Source organism: Pseudorca crassidens, chromosome 5, assembly GCF_039906515.1.
Source record: "Pseudorca crassidens isolate mPseCra1 chromosome 5, mPseCra1.hap1, whole genome shotgun sequence".
Lineage (NCBI taxonomy): Eukaryota > Metazoa > Chordata > Mammalia > Artiodactyla > Delphinidae > Pseudorca > Pseudorca crassidens.
The window spans coordinates 63,390,554-63,412,299 of record NC_090300.1 but is presented as its reverse complement, the minus strand read 5'-3'; the positions used below and the strand labels follow the sequence as shown (position 1 = coordinate 63,412,299).

At 34.7% G+C, this 21,746-nt stretch overlaps 2 protein-coding genes across 2 annotated transcripts in view; one reads left to right on the top strand and one right to left on the bottom strand.

Moving 5' to 3' along the window:
- CCDC39 (coiled-coil domain 39 molecular ruler complex subunit) overlaps positions 1-21,746 on the top strand; it is a 47,095-nt gene that overhangs the window by 4,794 nt on the left and 20,555 nt on the right. Inside the window, exons 2-13 of the mRNA XM_067738143.1 lie at positions 1,574-1,693; positions 3,359-3,505; positions 4,650-4,808; positions 5,586-5,678; positions 5,954-6,082; positions 8,878-9,069; positions 11,660-11,763; positions 12,088-12,220; positions 15,436-15,630; positions 16,724-16,888; positions 19,441-19,578; positions 21,409-21,617. Coding sequence (XP_067594244.1) covers positions 1,574-1,693; positions 3,359-3,505; positions 4,650-4,808; positions 5,586-5,678; positions 5,954-6,082; positions 8,878-9,069; positions 11,660-11,763; positions 12,088-12,220; positions 15,436-15,630; positions 16,724-16,888; positions 19,441-19,578; positions 21,409-21,617 — 1,784 coding nt within the window. The remainder of the gene's footprint in view (positions 1-1,573; positions 1,694-3,358; positions 3,506-4,649; positions 4,809-5,585; positions 5,679-5,953; positions 6,083-8,877; positions 9,070-11,659; positions 11,764-12,087; positions 12,221-15,435; positions 15,631-16,723; positions 16,889-19,440; positions 19,579-21,408; positions 21,618-21,746) is intronic.
- Positions 21,350-21,746, bottom strand: part of TTC14 (tetratricopeptide repeat domain 14) — a 32,996-nt gene continuing 32,599 nt past the window's right edge. Inside the window, exon 13 of the mRNA XM_067738142.1 lies at positions 21,350-21,495. Within this exon, the coding sequence (XP_067594243.1) occupies positions 21,446-21,495 (50 nt within the window). The 3' untranslated portion in view covers positions 21,350-21,445. The remainder of the gene's footprint in view (positions 21,496-21,746) is intronic.

Sequence of the window (21,746 nt, the reverse complement as noted above, 5' to 3'; positions counted from 1 at the left end):
ACCTCCAGATAATATCACATTGGGGATTAGGGTTTCAATATATGAATTTGGGAGTGACAAATATTTAGGTCATAAAAATCAGTAAGACAAAAAGTAAAGAAACTAAGAACTCCTCTTAATAAGTTTTAAAAAAGAACAATAGGGCTTCCCTGGTGGCGCAGTGGTTGAGAGTCCACCTGCCGATGTGGGGGGCACGGGTTCATGCCCTGGTCCGGGAGGATCCCACATGCCGCGGAGCAGCTGGGCCCGAAAGCCATGGCCGCTGAGCCTGCGCGTCCAGAGCCTCTGCTCTGCAACGGGAGAGGCCATGGCAGTGAGAGGCCCGCATACCGCAAAAACAAAACAAACCAAAGAAAAAGAACAATAAAGTAAAAAAAAGGGAATTAAAATAAAAACTTAAATTAATGAAATAAACAGCAAAAAATACATATTTATTATTGCAGTTGACCTTGAACAGTGTGAGGGTTAGGGGGTGCTACCTGCCCCCCTGCCCCCGGCAGTGGAAAATTTGAGTACTGTTATCTCTGTCTCAAAAACAGGGAATTGATAAATGATTCACCCAAGGTCAGGAAGCTGAAACAGTTTGGATAGAATCAGGAATCAAACCTTAGTTCTTTTGATTCCCCATATTGTGATCTCTAAGCAAACACAAACTTTTCCCCACACTTAAAGATCTGTAAAATGAAAATATAGGTACTATATTTATTGAAAAAAAATCCCCATATAAGTGAAACCACAGTTCAAACCCAGGTTGTTCAAGGGTCAACTGTACTTAGTAAGTTTAATAAAATATAGGACATAACAAATGAGTAAATTAGTATTTATTTTCTTTCTTCCTTCGTTAAAAATTCAAATATTTCTTCTGCGTTTTAGTGGATGGTGTTGTGTACCTCCTGGGTTGTAGCCCCAACATGCGGAACCACAGCTCCAAACACTAAGGAAGCATATTTTTTGTTGTTGAGTTTTATACTGCTTCGAGGGGGTGACATACTCTAGTGGTCCTGAGAATGTGTGTTATAATTTCCTAAAGGTTTGTTTGCTTGCATTTACAATGTTTTGTTTCTACTCAGGGTTCTTATTCAAAAGACACACAAAATTTATTAAGAAACAGGTTTTAAGCATGTGAGAGTTAGTTGTTCTGTTCTGTTAAGCTTAGCCTAAGTTTGTTGGTTTTGAATAGGAGTTCAGGGATGAGCTATTATGCTGCGTGTACAGCTACTTTTCAAATTTATGTTCCATGCTGTGTGTTTTTGTTACATCTTGTTGCTATGCTCTGTCTACTTTAGCTATCTTGTGGTTTAATTACAGAATAGAATCTTATTAAAGTGCATTTTAGCAGTGGACCTGCTAACGCTGTAAATCTGAGAGAGATTTCTATTCTCTTTTAATATAGTGCTAATTTTCCCACAGAGCTATTTTATAATATTTAAAAGATTAGTAGATTTTAGAAGTTTAAATGGATATTGCAAAAAGTGAAGTAAATGAGGATTTAATTTTCTTTTGATTTTAGATCCTTTTAATATGGTAAAAACTTAGTAGGACTTTGGTTAATCATAGAATTTATTATTTACAGTTGTCAAAGCTGCGGAATGAAAGGTCAAGCTTTCAAGATCAGCTACGAGACTATGAAGATCGAATTAATGCTATGACTTCTCACTTCAAAAATGTTAAGCAAGAGTTCTTATTTACCCAGGTACAATAATGTTGAAATTCACATTGATTATATCATGTGTAGTCATGGAACATTTCACATTGCATTTACATCTATGATTTGATTTTAGAGATATTATAGGAAACTTCATATAACTCAATAATTATGAACATAACCTTGATCCTGAAAGTAGGTAGAAAAAAGACTTTTAGGAACTCTACTGCCACCAAATTCAAGGAATAATTAGTTCATTTGAAAACAGAAATCCTCATTCAAACAGTCTGATATATTAGTCAGCTGATTATATGAGAAGGATACAGTGATGGCAGTGAGAAACTATGGCGTCAAGTGGAAGCAGACCTAATAAAACACATAATAGAGTTTCTGTCTACTTTTAAATTTTTCAGCACAACCCCCTGGAGCCATTTTGAGTGGAGGTAAATAGTCCACACACTTCAGTAGCCCTTAGGACACGACGGTATTTTAGCATAGTTTAAGAATTGAATTTTATAATGACGATTCTGAGGTAATAGAAAAGTTAAATTATATTCAGGAAACTAAGGTAACTGGGAACAGTACAACGCATTTTAGAAATATTAACACAAATAATAAAAATTAAAACTTAGAGTGATTAATTAAGTAAACATCTGTTTTATGGACCATCTATTCATGTGTAGAATCTCTTTCCCTGATGATGCCCAGGAAATCAGAAAGCTCTGTAAATCAGCATTGGAGAGTTTACTAACTTCCATCTGAAACAATTTTTCAAAAAATGCATCAACTTTCCTTTGAAGAAGTATGTAATTCTTAAAAATGAAAAAAGTCATGTTTTTAATACTAATTTATACTTAATATAGGTAAGTAACTGTTTTATGGGTTTTTACAAGTCTTATTAGAAAGTTATAAATTTAATGAACTTTTAAAAACAATCTCAAGATTTTTGTATCCTGTTGTGATTTAGTAACTAATAAGCAGTTTGGAACAACATCTTTTCTTCAAGTTGTTAAACCACTGAGTTGGGGAATTGAGAAACAGAGATTTTCTGTAGGTGTATTTCATTATAGCCAAACCTCAATTAAGTAGGACAATAGAGACAAAAGACAGTAAACTTCCTTCAACACTAACAGCCTTAATAATGTAAAAATAATACATATGGTGATAACTTTGAAGCCCTACAAGATCAGTAGTCAACAAATACGATTTTATTAAGTAAAACTTAACACAAAGTCATCATTGTATATTAATATACTCTAGGGCATATTTATAACCATCACTGTTTACATAATTACTTTAAAATTATCTCTGTTAATTAGAATATGTGATCAATTCTTATAAACATACCATTTCCTAAGTATTTTTAATTAGTTTCATTTTTTATTTTTAAATAAATGAATTATATCTTTTAAAAGTCTTAGTATATAAATTTTGGTTTTCAGCAGTTTCCTTAGACCAACATAAAAACTGAAAACTGCTGACAACATTTTTTCCTAGCACATTCCATGAACTGACTTCTTACAACTAGTAAGCAACACCGACTACACTGAATCACAAAGTCTAATGTGGTGTAGGTTTCTGAGAATTGGAATTAATAGTACTTGATCTAAGCATTTTGTGGGAACTTTGTTATTTTCTGTCTAGTGGATTATTATGAATATTTTATAATATTAAAATTTAAAAAGTCTTTCTGTCTTGTATATTATTCTGTAGTCTCTTTGCAAAGCCAGGGAGCATGAGATTGAAAGTGAAGAACATTTTAAGATGATTGCTGAAAGAGAACTGGGACGAGTGAAGGAAGAAATGCAACGACTGGAAAATGAGATAACTTCAATACGGGAAAAGAAAAGTGATAAGGAAGTATGTGTTGAAATGTTACTTAAAATTGTGTGCTATTGTTCCTTCTTCCCTCACCAAATAAACTTTTTTTTTTTTCCATACGGCAAAGGCATTCTTTAGTTTCCTGACATTCACTTACGTCATTTTTTGGACAATGAAACTCACGTGGAGCTGTAATTTGAATCAACAGTGATAGAATGTTACATTTATTTTCTCAATATTCATTTACCAAAATAGTCATTAAGCCTTACTATGTGCGAAGTACCATGCTGGCTGCCTGTTATATACCACACTAGGCATAATTTATAAGTGCTACATTTTTAAAAGCTACATTAAAAAAGTCACTTGTAATTTTGAATTTCATTTTTCAGTTAAAATTTTTACTTTTCATATTATCAGCTGGTGATTCTAATATTAAACTACTGTAACCTATTTTTTTCTTTCTTAGTTTTTAGTTACCTGGCTGGGAGCTCTTTCCAAATTCAATTCTTATCTTTACATATGCATATACTTATGGAAATGTATATATCTGTATCTCTATATGTATACATGTATGTATACATATGCATACATATCATATTAATTTGTATGTGTTTGCATATTGATCTGTTTTCTTCTTGTGAACCTAGATTTGTTAAATGAATACATTGACAGAAATATTTTTATCTGCTTAACTACTATATTTATTTTAATTAGACATGCTTCCAAAATTTCTATATAAGAGGTCTTTTAGAGGAAAGACCTCTGATTGGAAATGGGGCTGAAGGGGACTTGTCTTGGGCTTGAGTTAGCATATCAAGTACATTATTTTTATTAAGGTTGTGTATCAGCTTGGGGTAGTTTTGGTGGAGTGACTAATGAGATTGCTCTAGGGGAGCTACCCTGAAGCCTTTTTTTTTTTTGCGGTAAGCGGGCCTCTCACTGCTGTGGCCCCTCCCGCCGCGGAGCACAGGCTCTCGACGCGCAGGCCCAGCGGCCATGGCCCACGGGCCCAGCCGCTCCGCGGCATGTGGGATCTTCCCGGACCGGGGCACAAACCCGTGTACCCTGCATCGGCAGGTGGACTCTCAACCACTGCGCCAGCAGGGAAGCCCATGTTTTATTTTAATTTGTACAGTAAATAATGTTTTGTAATTTCCCCATGCCCCATCTCTTTGGAAATTAGAATTACATATTTAAAACTACTCAAAAACTGGATGATTTGAAATGTCAGATGAACTGGGACCAGCAAGCACTGGAGGCATGGCTGGAAGAATCGGCTCATAAAGATAATGATGCCCTCACTCTTCAGAAGTATGCACGACAAGATGATAATAAAATTAGGGTGAGATATTATAAATTGTAGTGTTAGATTTTCTCTGAATCTGTAATATATCAACCATTTAATCTAAATTGTACTTATAATTTTAAAGTAGTTCTTAAACATTTTGGGTCTAATAAAGCCAATTATCCTGTCTCTAGATAAATGACTATACTCAAATATCCACAAAATTTTGCTGCAAGTTTTACAGATCCTCTGAAGCCCTTTGTCCATTTAGGGATCTCTGGACTCCCGGTTAAGAATCCTGATTGAGAAGGTTTCTCAAAAGCATTTCAGAAAAGAAAGTTTTGTACTAGAACTATGTATAAGTATTTTAACTTCTTTTGTGTAATAGTTTGAATGTTACAGATAGTTTTTGCTTATTTGAGACTATAGTGCTATTGATTATTTAATATATTATTTTAGCCGTTACTTAAAAATCTACTTGTAATTAAATCTGGTAATATTTTAGTATCATGAAACATGCTATTTTCTAATAGATTAATACCACATATGTTAGTTAAAATAATTTTAAATGGAAAATTATTGTTTAATCTTTTTTCTAACTTATTTTAAAAAGTATTAAAAGTCTTTTTAGAAACAATTGGGTTATCATTGCAGCACTATGGGTCTAGAAGATAAAGAATATATATATTATTTTGTAGTTATTTTAGATGTCAAATAAATATGTATAATATAATATGTATATGTATAATATAATACTTAATGTGAGATATGCTAACAGCTTTTATGTTAATAAAATGATAATTATGAATATTTTTGCATGTAATTACATCATAGGCACTGACCCTTCAATTAGAAAGACTGACTGTGGAATGTAATCAGAGAAGAAAGGTACTTGACAATGAACTCACAGAGACTCTAAGTGCACAGGTTGGTTTAGTAAAGATTTTTGTTTTGTTTTGTTTTTATTTATTTATTTTTTAACATCTTTATTGGGGTATAATTGCTTTACAATGGTGTGTTAGTTTCTGCTTTATAACAAAGTGAATCAGTTATACATATACATATGTTCCCATATCTCTTCCCTCTTGCGTCTCCCTCCCTCCCACCCTCCCTATAGTAAAGACTTTTATTTCTTAGTTGTCAAAGTGATGTTTAAAAAGCACTTAAATTCACAGAAATACTATTTGGTCTTCATTTGACAGTTAGAATTGGATAAAGCAGCCCAAGATTTTCGTAATATTCATAATGAAAGGCAAGAACTCATTCAACAGTGGGAGAACACAATAGAACAGATGCAGAAGAGAGATCGAGACATTGATAACTGTGCCTTGGTAAAGTAGTTGTTTGGTCCTTGCAACGTTCAGCTGTATTTATCTCTTTTGTATTTAACTCATTCATTTCAAATGTAAATCACACTGTTATTTGAAAGTCACTTTTGTAGCAGGATTCAGTAGTTTTGGTAAACGTTTTTCAAAGCTGACCCTGTATCCATTTAGAAATGAGATTTTATGAAGATTATTTACTTATGGATATAATGCCGAAGACTGGATCCTGACATCTCTGAAATGTGGGACGAGAGAAGATCAACAGATAATGTTATTGCAGTAAAACCAATGCCCTGACTTATACATGGTTGTCCAAGGTGCCTTGGATTTAGCATGTGTGCTATTTGTGTGCTAATCAAAGGTGTAGGGAAAGGAGCCTCATGGATAGCCAAAAAAGAAGGACTGCAATAAATTTTCCCTTTTGAAACTGAGATACCCATGATGGGGTGAAAGCTCAGAAGGGGAGGAACACCACACTGATTAAACACAGACCTAGTGTTATCTTTTGCTACTTTCAGAGGTAATTTAGGAGAACTTTTTTGGGAAATCATTAAGGGGTAAAATAGTAGTGAGTGAAAATGGGAAGATGATGGAAAGCTGGGAAGGAGAAGGAATTGAGGAGGAAAGAAGGCAGATGAGAAAATGGGTGAACTTCCATTCTGAATATACTCCATGGAAAGGCATTGGCAAGCAGCTCAGGTCACTGGGAGTTTGGAACTCCCAGGGAGTTTGGAACCATATCCATATCTGGATGTGGTTTACTTGTTAAATGTAACTTATATGTAAAATGTGATTTCTTTATTTTAAACTTCTGTAAGTAATCAACATTTTGTCAACAAAATGGCCTACACCTCCCTAAGGAGGGACTTGGGAGACCCAATGTTAACTATGAGTTCCTCTTATTTCTTAATGCTGATGTTGGTTTCTCTTTCTTGGCTTCATACTGCTTTCAAGCATCAAGTCCTGACTGCTTCCTCTGTGTAAATCAAATGTGTCAGATCTAAGACTGCAGATCCATAATCAAATTCTCATACAACCCTGCAGCTAAATTGACTCAGCCTGCTGATTTGGCAGAATCCACAGCTTGTAGCTCTCTGGTCATATCCTCAGTGGTTCCTTATTTATGGGGTGACATTTCCTGGCTGTATGTATTGAAAAAGACTAGGAAGGGAAACAAGAAACTGTTCCATAGGTAGTGGGATGCTTCTAAGTGTTTAACAGCTGGCTCTCAATTTGTGGTATTTCTGATTTCTGTGGCATCACCTGTATGAAAACTTAACTGTGAATAGATTGCCCTGTTAAAAAATGTGAACGCTGAAGTAGGAATTAAAACATCTGATTAAGTGGTAGAAAAATTAATATAAGGCAAGAAATTCTAGAATAATCATTTGACACATATAAACTTAAGAAGTTTTGACCTCCTAAGATTGAATGAACATAGTAGATAGATGGAATGTTACAATTATAGAATGTTAATTGTTATATAGATGGGAATACTAGATTAAACAAATTTAAAATGTTTTTTAAAATGCAGTAAATCTCAGATATATATTGATTTAATATGCTAATATGTACAATATTACATGCAGCATTTCTAAAACTTACTGATTTTAGAACACATACTCTCCCCTGACCCAGTCTCCTGGGATTAGTTGTTTGATGGGACCCTATTTCAGAAGAATTGGAAGAAATATATTTTAGGGTAAATTTTCCTTCTCCCTCCAATTCAGTTAACATATTGCCATCAGAATCACCCGTGAAAACCACATATGATCTTTTTATTCCCCAGCTCTAAAATCTTTATTCCATGTTGCTTAAAAGCTGACCCTCTTTAACATGGCAATTGAAAAATTGAATTCTTCACCATTTGGCCTTAACCTCTACCTTTCCAGACTAATCCCTATCATCTGTCTCCAACCTTTCTTATTATGTCCCCATTCCATACCCGCCCTCCCACCCTGCACCTTAACCATGTTAGAGTATTTATGCATCCCCATTTATCTTTTTTTCTGCGCTACATGGGCCTCTCACTGTTGTGGCCTCTCCCGTTGCGGAGCACAGGCTCCGGACACGCGGGCTCAGTGGCCATGGCTCATGGGCCTAGCTGCTCCGCGGCATGTGGGATCTTCCCGGACCGGGGCACGAACCTGTGTGCCCTGCATCGGCAGGCAGACTCTCAACCACTGCGCCACCAGGGAAGCCCCCCATTTATCTTTTTAGGCCCGGTTCAAATGAAGGCTCTTAGGTAAAGCCTTTTAATGATTTCTCTTGGGTAGATTTCATTAGCTCTTTGCTCCCATAGTATTAATACTTTGTCCATACCTCAGTTACTACGTTATATACTCTAGTTATTTTGTATCCCCAAGACTAGCAAAAAGCCTGCGTGAAGACATTCCTACAGAAACCAATAACAAAAATAAAATTCTCAAAAAATGAAAGAAACTGGTCTTGTGAAATATTTGGAAAATTTCATTGAAATCCAACTTTCCATGTGAAAACTATTCAATACTGTTATATTTTTTACATGTCACCTTTTGTTGATGAAAAATTGACATTTTTCTCATCCCTTTAGCAAAGTACCAGATGGATGAAATAAAATACAGAGATCTTTAAAAAATGAGCTTATAGATATTAGTGTGTGGCATATTAATATTTTATTTTATTCATATAAATCAGTCTGTCTTTAAAAAACATTTTCTTAAGTTTTGGTAAAATAAATGCTATAGAAAAACTAAATTCCTTTTAGTTTTAGTTTTGTTTGTTATATTAAATATATATTTAACATGTATTTTAAATCCTAGGCACTAGCAAAGATAAAACAGGAAATAAGAGAAAAAGAAAATTTGGTTAAGGAAAAGATCAAGTTTTTGGAAAGTGAGATTGGGAATAACACAGAGTATGAGAAAAAAATTTCTGTGGCTGATCGTGAAGTTTTAAAATGTAGAACGGAATATCAATGTCATGAAACTAAGAGAATTCAGCTGAAGGATGAGGTATGTCAACTAAAAAGACTGGTTTGTGTGTTTATAACAAATTACTATACAAATAAGCATAAAGCCTTTCCTTTGATTAAGAAACTGTCTTCTAGTTCTTTTTGTTACATCCCTTCATGTTGTGGCACTTTTAGGATACTCTAATGAGACCTTGCTTGGATGAAGGCAACAGGGGGCTGTCATTCACATCACAGGTGGTGTGAAGGGCTCCCTCTGGAGTTGTGCAGTGACCAACTTGACTGTCACACATAGTGTTCTGTAAGTGACCCAAGGCAAAAGGCTCCTGAAGGGTCTAGGCTGGAAATCATAATTATAAGATAACCGGCAAATGAGCAAATGTGAAGATGAATTATTGACATCGGTGGTAACTTGAAGTGTCCTTCCAGTGCTACATGTGTATGGTGGTTTTAACTCTCAAATTCTAGGTGGAACTACCTGCTGAAGTTCAGTTTCTTACCTTGTTAAGGGAAAATATTTCAATGTGGTAGTGGGACAATGTAGTGGTATAATGTCTTTAAACAGACTAAGAGAGAATAAAATTCTCCTGCTTTGTTCTTTTCTTTTTTTGAGCATACATGCCAACTAGATTATTCCATAGGGAGAGTTAGCAATCCCCTTAGTTAGGAATAAAGGAATCTTTATGAAATTTGTGCCTTGAGGCCATGTTATCTGAAGTTACTGCTATTTGGGTGGGAAATTGGAATATTGCAGAGCTTTTTATTCTATAAGTTGTTATACTTTATATTCCTGATAAAGAAGGAAAGATTTTTTTTTCTGTCTGAAGAGAATTATTAAGATCTTGAAAAAGTAAAATAAGTGAATTTCTTGCATAAATTAAATGTCACTGCTAATAGCTCATTCTCAACAATTTTTAAGTTTAAACCAATTACAGAAAAGAATGCAGGTATTCATTCATTTATAATTTGCATATTGAGATAGAATTCACATATCAAATACACCCTTTTGAAGTGTACAATTCAATGGTTTTTAGTATTTCACAGAGTTGTGAAACCATTACCACTAACTAATTTTAGAATATTTTTGTCTTTCAAAAAGAAATCCCATACCCATTAGCAATCACCTTACTTTCTCCCCTCCTACCAGGCCCTGGCAACTCCTGATCTACTTTCTGTCTCTATGATTTGCCTATTTTGAACATCATACAATATGGTGCATTTTGTGTCATGATTCTTTTACTTACACAATGCTTTCAAGGTTCATGCAGGCTGTAGCATATAAGAGTACTTCTTTTTCCTCAAAATTTTTTTATTGTGGTGAAATACATGTAATATAACACACATTTACCATCTTGACTGTTTTCAGGTATACAGTGGTATTAAATACATTCCTAATGTTTTACAACCATCACCATCACCCATCTTCATAACTCTTTTCTTGTAAAGCTGAAACTCTGTACCCATTAAACAATAATTTCCCATTTCCCCCTCCTCCCAGCCCCTGGAAACCACCATTCTACATTCTGTCTCTGTGAGTTTGAGTACTCTAAGTGCCTCATATAAATGGAATCATAAAGTATTTGTCTTTTTGTGACTGGCCTATTTCACTTATTTTACTCAGCATAATGTCCTTAAGGGTCATCCCTGTTACAGTATATGTCAAAATTTTGTTCCTTTTTAAGGCTGAATACTATTCTATTGTGTGTATATACCACATTTTGCTTATCCATTCATCTGTCAATGGCCTTGGGTTGCTTCCATGTTTTAGCTATTATGAATAATGCTGCTGTGAACATGGGTGAACAATTATTTCAGAATTGCTGATCACATGGTAATTATATTTTTAATTTCTTGAGGAACTGCCATACTGTTTTCCACAGTGGCTGTACCATTTTACATTCCCACTAACAGTGCACAAGTGTTCCAATTTCTCCACATCCTTGTCCATACTTGTTATTTTGGGTTTTTTTGATAGTAGCTGTATGAATTGGTGTGAGGTAGTATTTCACTGTAGTTTTGATTTGCATTTCCCTAATGATTAATGATGTTGCATGTCTTTTCACATGCTTATTTGCCTTTTGCATCTCTTCTTTAGAGAAATATCTATTCAAGGTCTTTGCCCATTTTTGAGTCAGGCTGGGTTTTTGTTGTTGTTGTTGAGTTTTAGAAGTTCTCTATATATTCTGGATATTAATCCCTTATCAGATATATAATTCGCAAATATTTTCTCCCATTCTTTGGGTTGCCGTTTTGCTCTGTTATTGTTTTTGTTGTACAAAAGTTTTTAATTTAACGAAGTCCAATTTGTCTACTTTTTCTTTTGTTGCCTGTGCCTCTGGTGTCATATTGAAGAAATCATTGCCACATACAATGTTGTGAAGCTTTTGTTCTATGCACTTTTAACTCATATATGTAGTTCTCTATAATATGCCAGGATTTACAAGTTATTCAAAATTTAATATCAGATCAAAAAGAAAAATTGTTAAATATGTATTACAGCAACATGGTTATTATGTTTATGGTTGTGATGTAAGTTAGAAATTAATGTGTTCATAATAGAACTTCTCAGAAATGATATTAATTTATAAGATGTAGAGTAAATATATAATTTCTCTCTGTTAACTAATAAATAGCTGGATACTTTAAAAGCCACTGTGAATAGAAGTTCTAGTGATTTAGAAGCTCTGAGGAAAAATATTTCCAAAATAAAGAAGGACATTAATGAAGAGACAACAAGGTAAGAAAAAAGGTATTTAAATATGTTTATAGTTTTTGACTATTTCTAGAAAAATTATTGAATATTTGATTTTTTGGTTAAATAACTGTAAAATTATAGCTACTAAATTATTAAACTTAAAAAAATTTTCCTGGGTTTTTCAGTACAAAGGCTTAGGAACAATATTTTTATGGCTTATTATATACGCATTGATAATAAAAAGATTTATGGCAAAAGAAATTTTCAAGTTATATGAAGAAATCTTAGGATAAACTATTCCTTATTTGTTTGCATTAAATATCTTTTAGACATGTTTTCTATTTTTTCCTTATAAATTCTCTATAGGTTACACAAAATTAAAAATCATAATCAGATTGTAAGAAAAAAATTAAAGCAGATAACTGAGAAAACTACGTCTGTAGAGGAGAAAGCTACCAACTTGGAAGATATGCTAAAGGAGGAAGAAAGAGGTGTGAAAGTAAGTTTAGTTTCGTTTTTTTAAAAAAAATCACAGCAGGGCTTCCCTGGTAGCATAGTGGTTAAGAATCCGCCTACCAATTCAGGGGACATGGGTTCGAGCCCTGGTCCGGGAAGATCCCACGTGCCGTGGGGCAGCTAAACCCGTGTGCCACAACTACTGAAGCCTGCGTGCCTAGAGCTGGTGCTCCGCAGCAAGAGAAGCCACCGCAATGAGAAGCCTGCACACTGCAACAAAGACCCAATGCAGCCAAAAATAAATAAATTAAAGAAAAAAATCAGAGCAAATTTAGCAATAGTGAATAAATTAGACTCTTGAGATCAGAGGAGAAGGAGGTCTTTTACGAGGCTCTGATTTCTGGGGTGATTGCATTTGTAATTAGATTGTTAAGTTGTTGGACCTCTTTTTATCTTCAGCTCCTAATTCTCCATTTGCTTCACTTTCAGCATTTAACTGTGTCTTCTTTTAGAGGTATAGCCCTTCTATCTTAAATTCCATGTCTTCTCAATGCCTACTGTGTCTCTGTCCCTGTTTGCCATTCCTATACTTTTTTTTTGGCTGCACTGGGTCTTTGTTGCTGCGTGCAGGCTTTCTCTAGTTGCTGCGAGCAGGGGCTACTCTTCGTTGCGGTGCTCGGGTTTCTCATTGCAGTGGCTTCTCTTGCTGTGGAGCACGGGCTCTAGGCACACGGGCTTCAGTAGTTGTGGCTCACGGGCTCTAGAGCACAGGCTCAGTAGTTGTGGCACACAGGCTTAGTTGCTCCGCAGCATGTGGGATCTTCCCGGACCAGGGATCAAACCCCATGTGTCCCTGAACTGGCAGGTGGATTCTTAACCACTGTGCCACCAGGGAAGTCCTTGTATATATGTTCTTACATTGCAAATGCATCTTGAAAAATGCCTGTGTTTTACAACTTATTTCCACCTGATTATCATCTTTTTTGTTTGTGATCAAGTTCCCCCCAGTGGTCTACGTTCATTGCATGTATTTCTTCATCATCTGCTATCTCTTTAACCTCTTCCAGGCTGGCACCATTTATTGGTAAACAGACTTTTAAATGCTAACACTTTTACTAACTTCACTGGCATACCCCTTCTACCTTAACCTCTTTGGCATTCTGGTAGAATTAAAGCCGATTTTTAAGGAACTGGAAAAGGCTGGTTCACCGTTCCCTCTTTGAAAACTTCAAAATTATTTGTGTGACCTATCACTGTAGGCACTACTTTCTGCTTTTACTCTTTTTTTTTTTTTTGCGGTACGCGGGCCTCTCACTGTTGTGGCCTCTCCTGTTGAGGAGCACAGGCTCTGGACGCGCAGGCTCAGCAGCCATGGCTCACGGGCCCAGCTGCTCCGCGGCATGTGGGATCTTCCCAGACCGGGGCACGAATACGTGTCCCCTGCATCGGCAGGCGGACTCTCAACCACTGCGCCACCAGGGAAGCCCTTACTCTTTTTTTTGATGGGGGAAGAGGACGGGTAGCTGAAGGTGGTGGTAAAATCCCCCATTTGCTGAGGCTTATATCAAGTATGGTTGCAGTTATATTTGGATAGAATCCAGCTTCCTCAGTGTGCTGTTGTATGTTTAAAATTCCTGAGTAGTGAAGTCATGCAACAGTCTTGACTTGAGTGGTATTTGAGTCCAAATCATACAACATTATTAAAAAAAGAAAGTTGTGGATTTTTTTTGCCCCTAAGAGCATGATTTTCTGTAGTACATGGAACGGGATAGTATTAGAACTTATTAGAAGTCTGTAAATACTGTGAAGTTTGTATGAAATACACCTTCTGAAGACATAATTAGCTGAATTAGGAAACAATAAGATTGGCAGCATGTGTACTGATTGTGCTGTAGCAGGGCTGGGTTCATAATCTCGTTTTTTGTAGTTATTGGGGTTTTTTGTTTGTTTGAAAAAAATCTCAACTCTATCTATTTTTCTGTGTTATTCACCACCAAGCACTGACTTTAAAACTCTGCCAAGCAGTCTCAGAAGGTCTTAAACCCAGTGAAAATTGTCTATTATATGAAAAAGAATGCATTTTATAAGGTTATATCAGATTATATTTCTTGATTTGTGAAAATTTAAATGTGCCAGTCACAGACTTCTTTTGTTTCATATTGAGGTTCATTGAATGCCAAAGGGAAATATGCTTATCTGGGTATAAGAACACAGAGGGAAATTATTTCAACATTTTAAAATGAGAGCTTTCAATAGATCTTGGCGTGGGAGATCTGTTCGAAACCTAGAATACATTGATGTGACACTGTGAGATCAAGACGGACCTGCCTCCTGAGAAAGGAGAAGTGGGAATAGGGTACCGGTTTCTATTTGCTAGAGGGCTGCACATGTAGGGAAGTCAGCTGCAGGCAAGGTGTAAGGGATAGTGATAGTGCCAGTAGTGTGTTGGGGCCAGCTCTCACCAGCTCACAACAGCTGATAGTTAAATTTTCTGGAATTTTTTAAGTCAGCTGCTAAACATAGCTACTATTAAAAATCAAATTATATAGTCTTACAATTAAATAAATTATATTAAAAATAAAATATGTACTCAGCACATATCACTTCCAAATTATTTTACTGCATTTTACTGTTATCTATGCTTTTAAGGTTACTTAAGACTATTAACATCTGTTATATCTGTCTAGTAGATATACTGCATAATGGTCTGCTATGGCATATCTCTTCCTAGCTCTGCATTTAGAGGAATCATGTTAGTAGCTTGAAACTGGCCATAGTGGGAATAAAATAATCATAGAAATCAGCCTCTTCCCCGTAACCTCCCATCTACTAGAAAGCTGATGGTTAAAATTTATGTGCTCACCACTGGATAGTACCAAAAAGAAGGTGGGAGATTTCTTCCCTTAACACTCTCAAGACTTTAGTAAACTCTGTGAGCTTAGAAGCTGTGTGTCTTCAGTATATTTTATGTTCTAAGGAAACCAGTGGAATGGTCAAGTTCTAAGGCTAAGGTGACATAGGATAGAATTAAGATGACAGATCAAGGTGCATGACACAGGAATAGAAAACTACTATTCTAGTCTACTAGACTGGAGTAGACTACAAGCAATATTGGGGATTTGTTGAAACTGTGGGAAGGGCTTTATATTCTTAAGGGCTAAAATGAGGGTTCATTTATGACCCCCAAATTATAATATTCATGCAATAAAACATTACAAGGTATTATATTTCATTAATCATTGTTATTCTTATTATCAGGAATTAGAAGTTCAGTTGAACATAGTGAAGGATGTGCTATTTAAGAAAGTTCAGGTATTACAGACTGAGACAATCAAAGAAAAAGCTGTTGTATCTGAAATTGAAGGAACCCGTTCTTCTCTAAAGCACCTCAACCATCAGTTACATAAACTGGACTTTGAAACCTTACAGCAGCAAGAAATTATGTACAATCAGGTAGATGTTACTCTTATGAATGTCTTCATATTGATTTGTTATAATTGTGATGGTCAAGATACTGCAGTGTCCTAAGAAAACAAAGATTTCTAAGAACTCTTGGGGTGGGGGGATAGACAGATGCTGAAGATGGGATATCATGTTAGGTCAGCGAAGGGTGAGGGGACCTTAAAAGCTATTTTTTTTCTTGATCTGAAATAAATAGAGAAGAGGATCGACAGCTCTAGTGAGGGAGACCATGCTTTAAAGGAACCTGGAGCAATTGGACCTGGAGTAAAACAAAACAAGGAATGGGATGTCTGAAACCTAGAAAAACTGTATGTTGGGAATTCCCTGTCAGTCCAGTGGTTAAGACTCCACGCTTCCACTGCAGGGGGTGCGGGTTCAATCCCTGGTCAGGGCACTAAGATCCCACATGCCACACAGCGTGACCAAACAAACAAACAAACAAAACCCCAAACCCCTATGACTGTATGTTGTGCAAACATCGGTATCCCCATCTCCATCCCCACCCCCACCCCCACCCCCAGACCAAAAAATGTTTTAAATTTTTTTCCTTTTTTGTTCTATTTATATATTGTCTCATGTTAATTTCTTAATGTCCTCCCTCTCTACGTCTTAATTTCCCCATCTAATGTGTTCTTAGTTTCTCAAAATTAGACTCTAAAGTATAATTTTCAGAATAATTCTTTAGAAGTTCATCATATTTGAAACCTTCATGGCTAACAATTTGTGATTCTTTTTTTGTACTCCTTAGAAAATGTACCCTCAAAAAATCCATATCCATGTAAATCCAGTGGATTTACTGATGTTCCATCATGGGAGTATGATAAATGACCACCTAGCTGCTTTATTATATTTTCAGATTAGTTCTGTGTTACTATCACGTACTCTGGTTGTTGAAGAATAGTTTGCTCTTTCTCCCCTTACAGTAAGAAGGATTTCATCCTATAAATCACTGAAGGGTGAAAGTGACTTTAGTAAATGGTGACATCAGGCCAAATTCATAAGAAAGTATTTACAGTGTTTTTGCATTTATAGAAATGGTTTTAACTGTTTCTTCTTACTAACTTATCTTTAAAACCTGTAACAGGATTTTTACATTCAACAAGTGGAACGCCGAATGTCACGGTTAAAGGGAGATATTAACTCAGAAGAAAAACAAGCCCTTGAAGCAAAAACTGTTGAACTTCAAAAGACATTGGAAGAGAAAAAATCTACATTTAACCTTTTGGAAACACAGATCAAGAAGCTTCATGTAACTTAGTTAAAATACTTTTTATGCTTCAAATATCCTAGTCATCATTTTAAGTCAACATGTTCCTAAGACTTGACTTTGGATAGGATAATTGCCAAGCTACCCATATATATAACAAGTGTATGAGCTAATGCTTATATTTCTATACTGACTATGAGAATGTAACATTACCATTGATTATGCATTTACTGTATGCTAAGTATATGCCTTTAGTATCTTATTTCATTTAATCCTTATAAATGTCTTGTGATGAAGATAATACTTGTTTTACAGATTAAGTAACTTGTCCATGATTACAGCTAGGATTTGATCCGTGGTCCATGTGACTTAAAAATAGTCTTAAATAGTACATGATTTAAAAAAATTGATAAATTCCAGTTTTCTATTATGTATCTGCCATAATAACTTGATTGCTTTTTATGTCTGAAGTGGCATCTAAAAGAAGCTGCTCTTTTATGGGTCATCTATTGTTATTCAAATATTTACTTAGTTACATATTTCAGATGACTCAGTTTTGTTAATACGGTAAAAAATGTTCTTCATCTTTAGGTACTTTAATGTTTATGGCAATATAAAACCTGTGTTAGGGGAATCTATGTAATATAAAACCTATGTTAAAGTGTAACTGGGAAGTAAGAGTGAAGGAGTGAAAACATGGACCTGAATAGGGGGAGAACTACAAAGGTTTAAAAATGTTAAACAGCTGGAAAGGCTAGTGATGAGTGTCCTCTAGTGGTTCTAAGAAGAATTGCCCTGAATTCCTTCAGGGCTACAAAGGTGAAAGGGAGCTACTACTTTTTTAAATTAGGGAAAAAAAAAATTAACATGACAAAATATTGGTTTGGTAGCCAAATTGGTAGCCAATATTGGTAGCCTGATTAAATTTTTAGAAGACTGTTTCCTTGGTTTAGTGGAAAAGAGCAGAACCGGTTTTGAATGTCAAGGTTACACCACTAACTGATATTTTAACTTTTCTGAGTCCTAGTTTACTCATTTTAAAATGGAAAACTATATTTAATATTATTTTAGGGCATTTGGGAGAATTAGAAGCAATGTATGTCTTAACACAGTGCTTTTAGTAGGTACTCAATAAATGGTATTTTTTTAATTACATAGAATATGAGAATATTAGTGCTACAGAATAATAGGAGGGTGACATTTGTATCTGGACATGTTTTTTGACCCTAGCCTGAATTGTGTCTGTTTTCCTGTGTGAGGATGGTTCTAGTGTTCCTCCTTTTAGCTACCCTGGGGCTCTGTCCATTATGCAGTTGGCTAGTACTTATGCCTATCCCAGCTGGTTTTGACAGAGAGGTAAATAAATTAATAGAAATGCAAGTGAATTTTTAAAGATATTAAAGCTAGTTAAGCTTCTAATGAAGGTTTTCTCTTCTCAATAGTAGCATTAGATTGTAAAGTCATTCTGCATTCTCTTTCCCATGCCACTCCATCTATTATTTTGAATAGTAGAGACAAATTTCTTCTGGTTGAAAATTACCTTAAATTAAAAATTTCATTCTAAAAGTTAATTTTATGAAATCACATCTTTATGTGAAAAAAAATTCTTAATGTCTTGCTTCAATCTTAAGTCCTGATAGTTCAGAGAAATACAGGCAGTGAGAAGGGCAGGGGAGGGAAGAAGGAAGGGACAGAGGAAGAGAGAGAGAGAAAGAGAGAGAGAGAAGGGAGACAGATCTTGGCAATAGAAACTTTTTGCTTTATGTCCCCTAAGAGGGGCTAAGGGGGACAAAGGGAACAAACCTTGTTCTGGTTCTGAGTGGGAGGGAGGATACAAACTGGTATAAAGCTAGAAAACTAATATCTGAGTATGTATGACCCATTTATTCATTCAGTGGAATTAGATCTTATCTAGCATTTTTCTCTCCAGCAGTATGTGATTATATATGTAATAATAATAATAATAATAGACACTTCCATGTGTCAAACATTGTTGCACATATTCTTTGACAGTAAATTCTTTAACCCTCACAACAACCCAGGTAGGTAGGTATAGTTATCATCTCCATTTTGGAAATGAGGAAACTGAGGAAGAGTATGTTGCCCACTGGGGTTGGATGGCTAATATATAATTAAGGCTGTCTGATTCCAGAGCTTGTAGTTAACCAAGACCCTATGCTTTCTCAGACTGTTAATGTTTTTACCTTCTGAGACTTGGGTTGAATCAAATAATGAACTCCAGAAGGTGAACCATGTATTTAACCAAAGCTTGAACTCCACCCTCCCATTTCTCCCTGTAAATGGCAACGACTTAATAGTTCAGTTTGAACTGTAATCATACATAATATTTCCTAGAATTATTGAACTCAAACTGAACCCAAACATCAATAGATAATAAAAATGAAAATGCTTCTATGTGAACATCCATGTATATTCTATTAGAGACATAAGACCATGAAGGGTGAGATTTATAATATTATATTATTATAAATATTTAATGGAGCATATAGTTTAATGTAAGTCATGTTTAGTAGTATGTATTTAATATTGTTATTTAAAATATGTATTTATGTACCGTTTTTTCCTCTTTACAGAATGATCTTTACTTTATCAAGAAGTCAAATAGTAAAAATCGTGATGAAAAACAGTCCCTCATGACCAAAATAAATGAACTAAACCTCTTCAATGACAGATCAGAGAAAGAACTTAATAAAGCCAAAGCTTTGAAACAGGTGCAATAAAATCATATGTATATATAATATTAAAAAACACATATTTTCATGCTAATTGTAGAAAAATTTAAAATACCAAATTATAAAGAAGAAAATAAGTCACTATAATCACTGTACAGAAGATAAAGTGTTATAGTATATTATTTTCTTTCAGTCTTTTAAAGAAAATTGGCTTTATATATTATATTCAAAAATTTAAAAGTATATTGCACATGTCTTCTAAACATTAATTATCTTTAAAGGCTTCCTACAGTCCATTGCATGAAGTTACCGTAATTTATTTAACCATCTCCTATTTTTGGATATGTGTTTCTAGTGTTTGGCTATTCTAAGTGGTGCTATCATGTACTGTGCACATATTTCGTTGTACAGTTCATGTATCTCCTTAGGATAAATTTCTAGCTGTATAATTATGGTTCAAAAAGTGAATATTTTCGGTGTCTTGAAACTATTTTCAAGCCAAATTGCCTTCTAGAGGGTTCAGTTAATACTCCTACCAGCAGTGTGTAAGCATTCTATTTTACTCACCACCACCAGGGCTGGATAATATAATTTATAAAATTATTGTTAATTTGATGGGCAAACATGGTATCTCATTGTTTTTAGTCTGCACTTTAGAAATTGGTGACATTTTAAAACATTTTATGTTTAAACATAAAATTTAAAATACTTATGTTTCAGTTAAAATGTATAAACATTTTTTTCTATTATGTTATATTCCATAATTTTTCTTTTGGATTTCTAGTTCATTTTCTTGCCCATATTTCCATTAGGAGGTTTATATGTTTATTTATTTGGTTGTGCTGGGTCTTAGTGGTGGCAGGTGGGCTCCTTAGTTGTGGCTCGTGGGCTCCTTAGTTGTGGTATGCAAACTCTTAGTTGTGGCACACGTGTGGGATCTAGTTCCCTGACAAGGGATTGAACCCGGGCCCCCTGCATTGGGAGTGCAGAGTCTTATCCACTGCGCCACCAGGGAAGTCCCCAGGTGGTTTATATTTTTTAAATGCTTGGCAAAAGATCTTCATATGTTAAAATATTAACTCATAAATATTAACTCATAAATATTTGTCCCATTGTCTTTAAATTTCTATTCAGTTTTTTTTGACATAAAAACTTTTTTTAACATTATATGTTTAAGTGTTTTTCCCTGTATAATTTTTATGCTTAGAAACTTTTTCATCACACTAAAAATCAAACAGATATTTACATTTCTAGTGGCTGCACTGGTTTAATCTCTTACATTAAGTTCTTTCATTCATCTGGCATTTATTTTTGGTACATGTGAGATATGGGGATCTAATCTTTTCTCCAGCTAACAAGCTTTGTTTTGAATTTGTAAAATATTATATTCTAGAGTGTTTTTTCTGGGCTTTCTATTCTGAAAATTGATCTATTAGTGTGATCTTGTGTCAGCACTCTACTCATGACTGAACTGTTTTAAAATAAAAAGGTATTTACACATTATTTTGTAAGATTTAGTTTAGAATATAAAAATGCTCATCCATTGGGTTTCATATATTTGCTGGACATTGTAACTTTCAATTTTATAAGTTCTTCTTTTTGTTATTTTAGTAAACTTGAATTTAAAATTGAATTATAATAAAAGACTTGGAATAACCATAAACCCTTTCCTTAAAATAAAAATAAAAGGAAAATCAGTCATGACTCAGAGCAATCTAAATTTAACCCTAATTAATATCTTGGTCAATGGTCAAATTAGAAAATGTTATATTTTCAAGTTTGACTTTTGTAGCAATAAAAAGGAAATATATTTTGGTTTGGATATGCAAATTATTATTTCAATATTTGACGATTTTGTTATGTTGATAGGATTTGATGATAGAAGACAATCTTTTAAAACTTGAGGTTAAACGTATTCGAGATATGCTTCACAGTAAGGCAGAAGAAGTTCTTTCTCTGGAAGAAAGAAAACAGCAATTACACACTGCTATGGAAGAACGGAATGAAGAAATTAAGGTTCACAAAAAAATGCTTGCATCACAAATAAGATGTGTTGATCAAGAACGGCAAAATATAAGGTAACAATTAGAGTTTTAAAATCCTGCTCACGAATTTTGAAAACGTTAAGAGTAATGTCAGAAGAACTGACTGCTCCCTCCACCACCCTGGATGTCCATCTTTTTCTTATTTGTTTGAAAAAGCTTTTA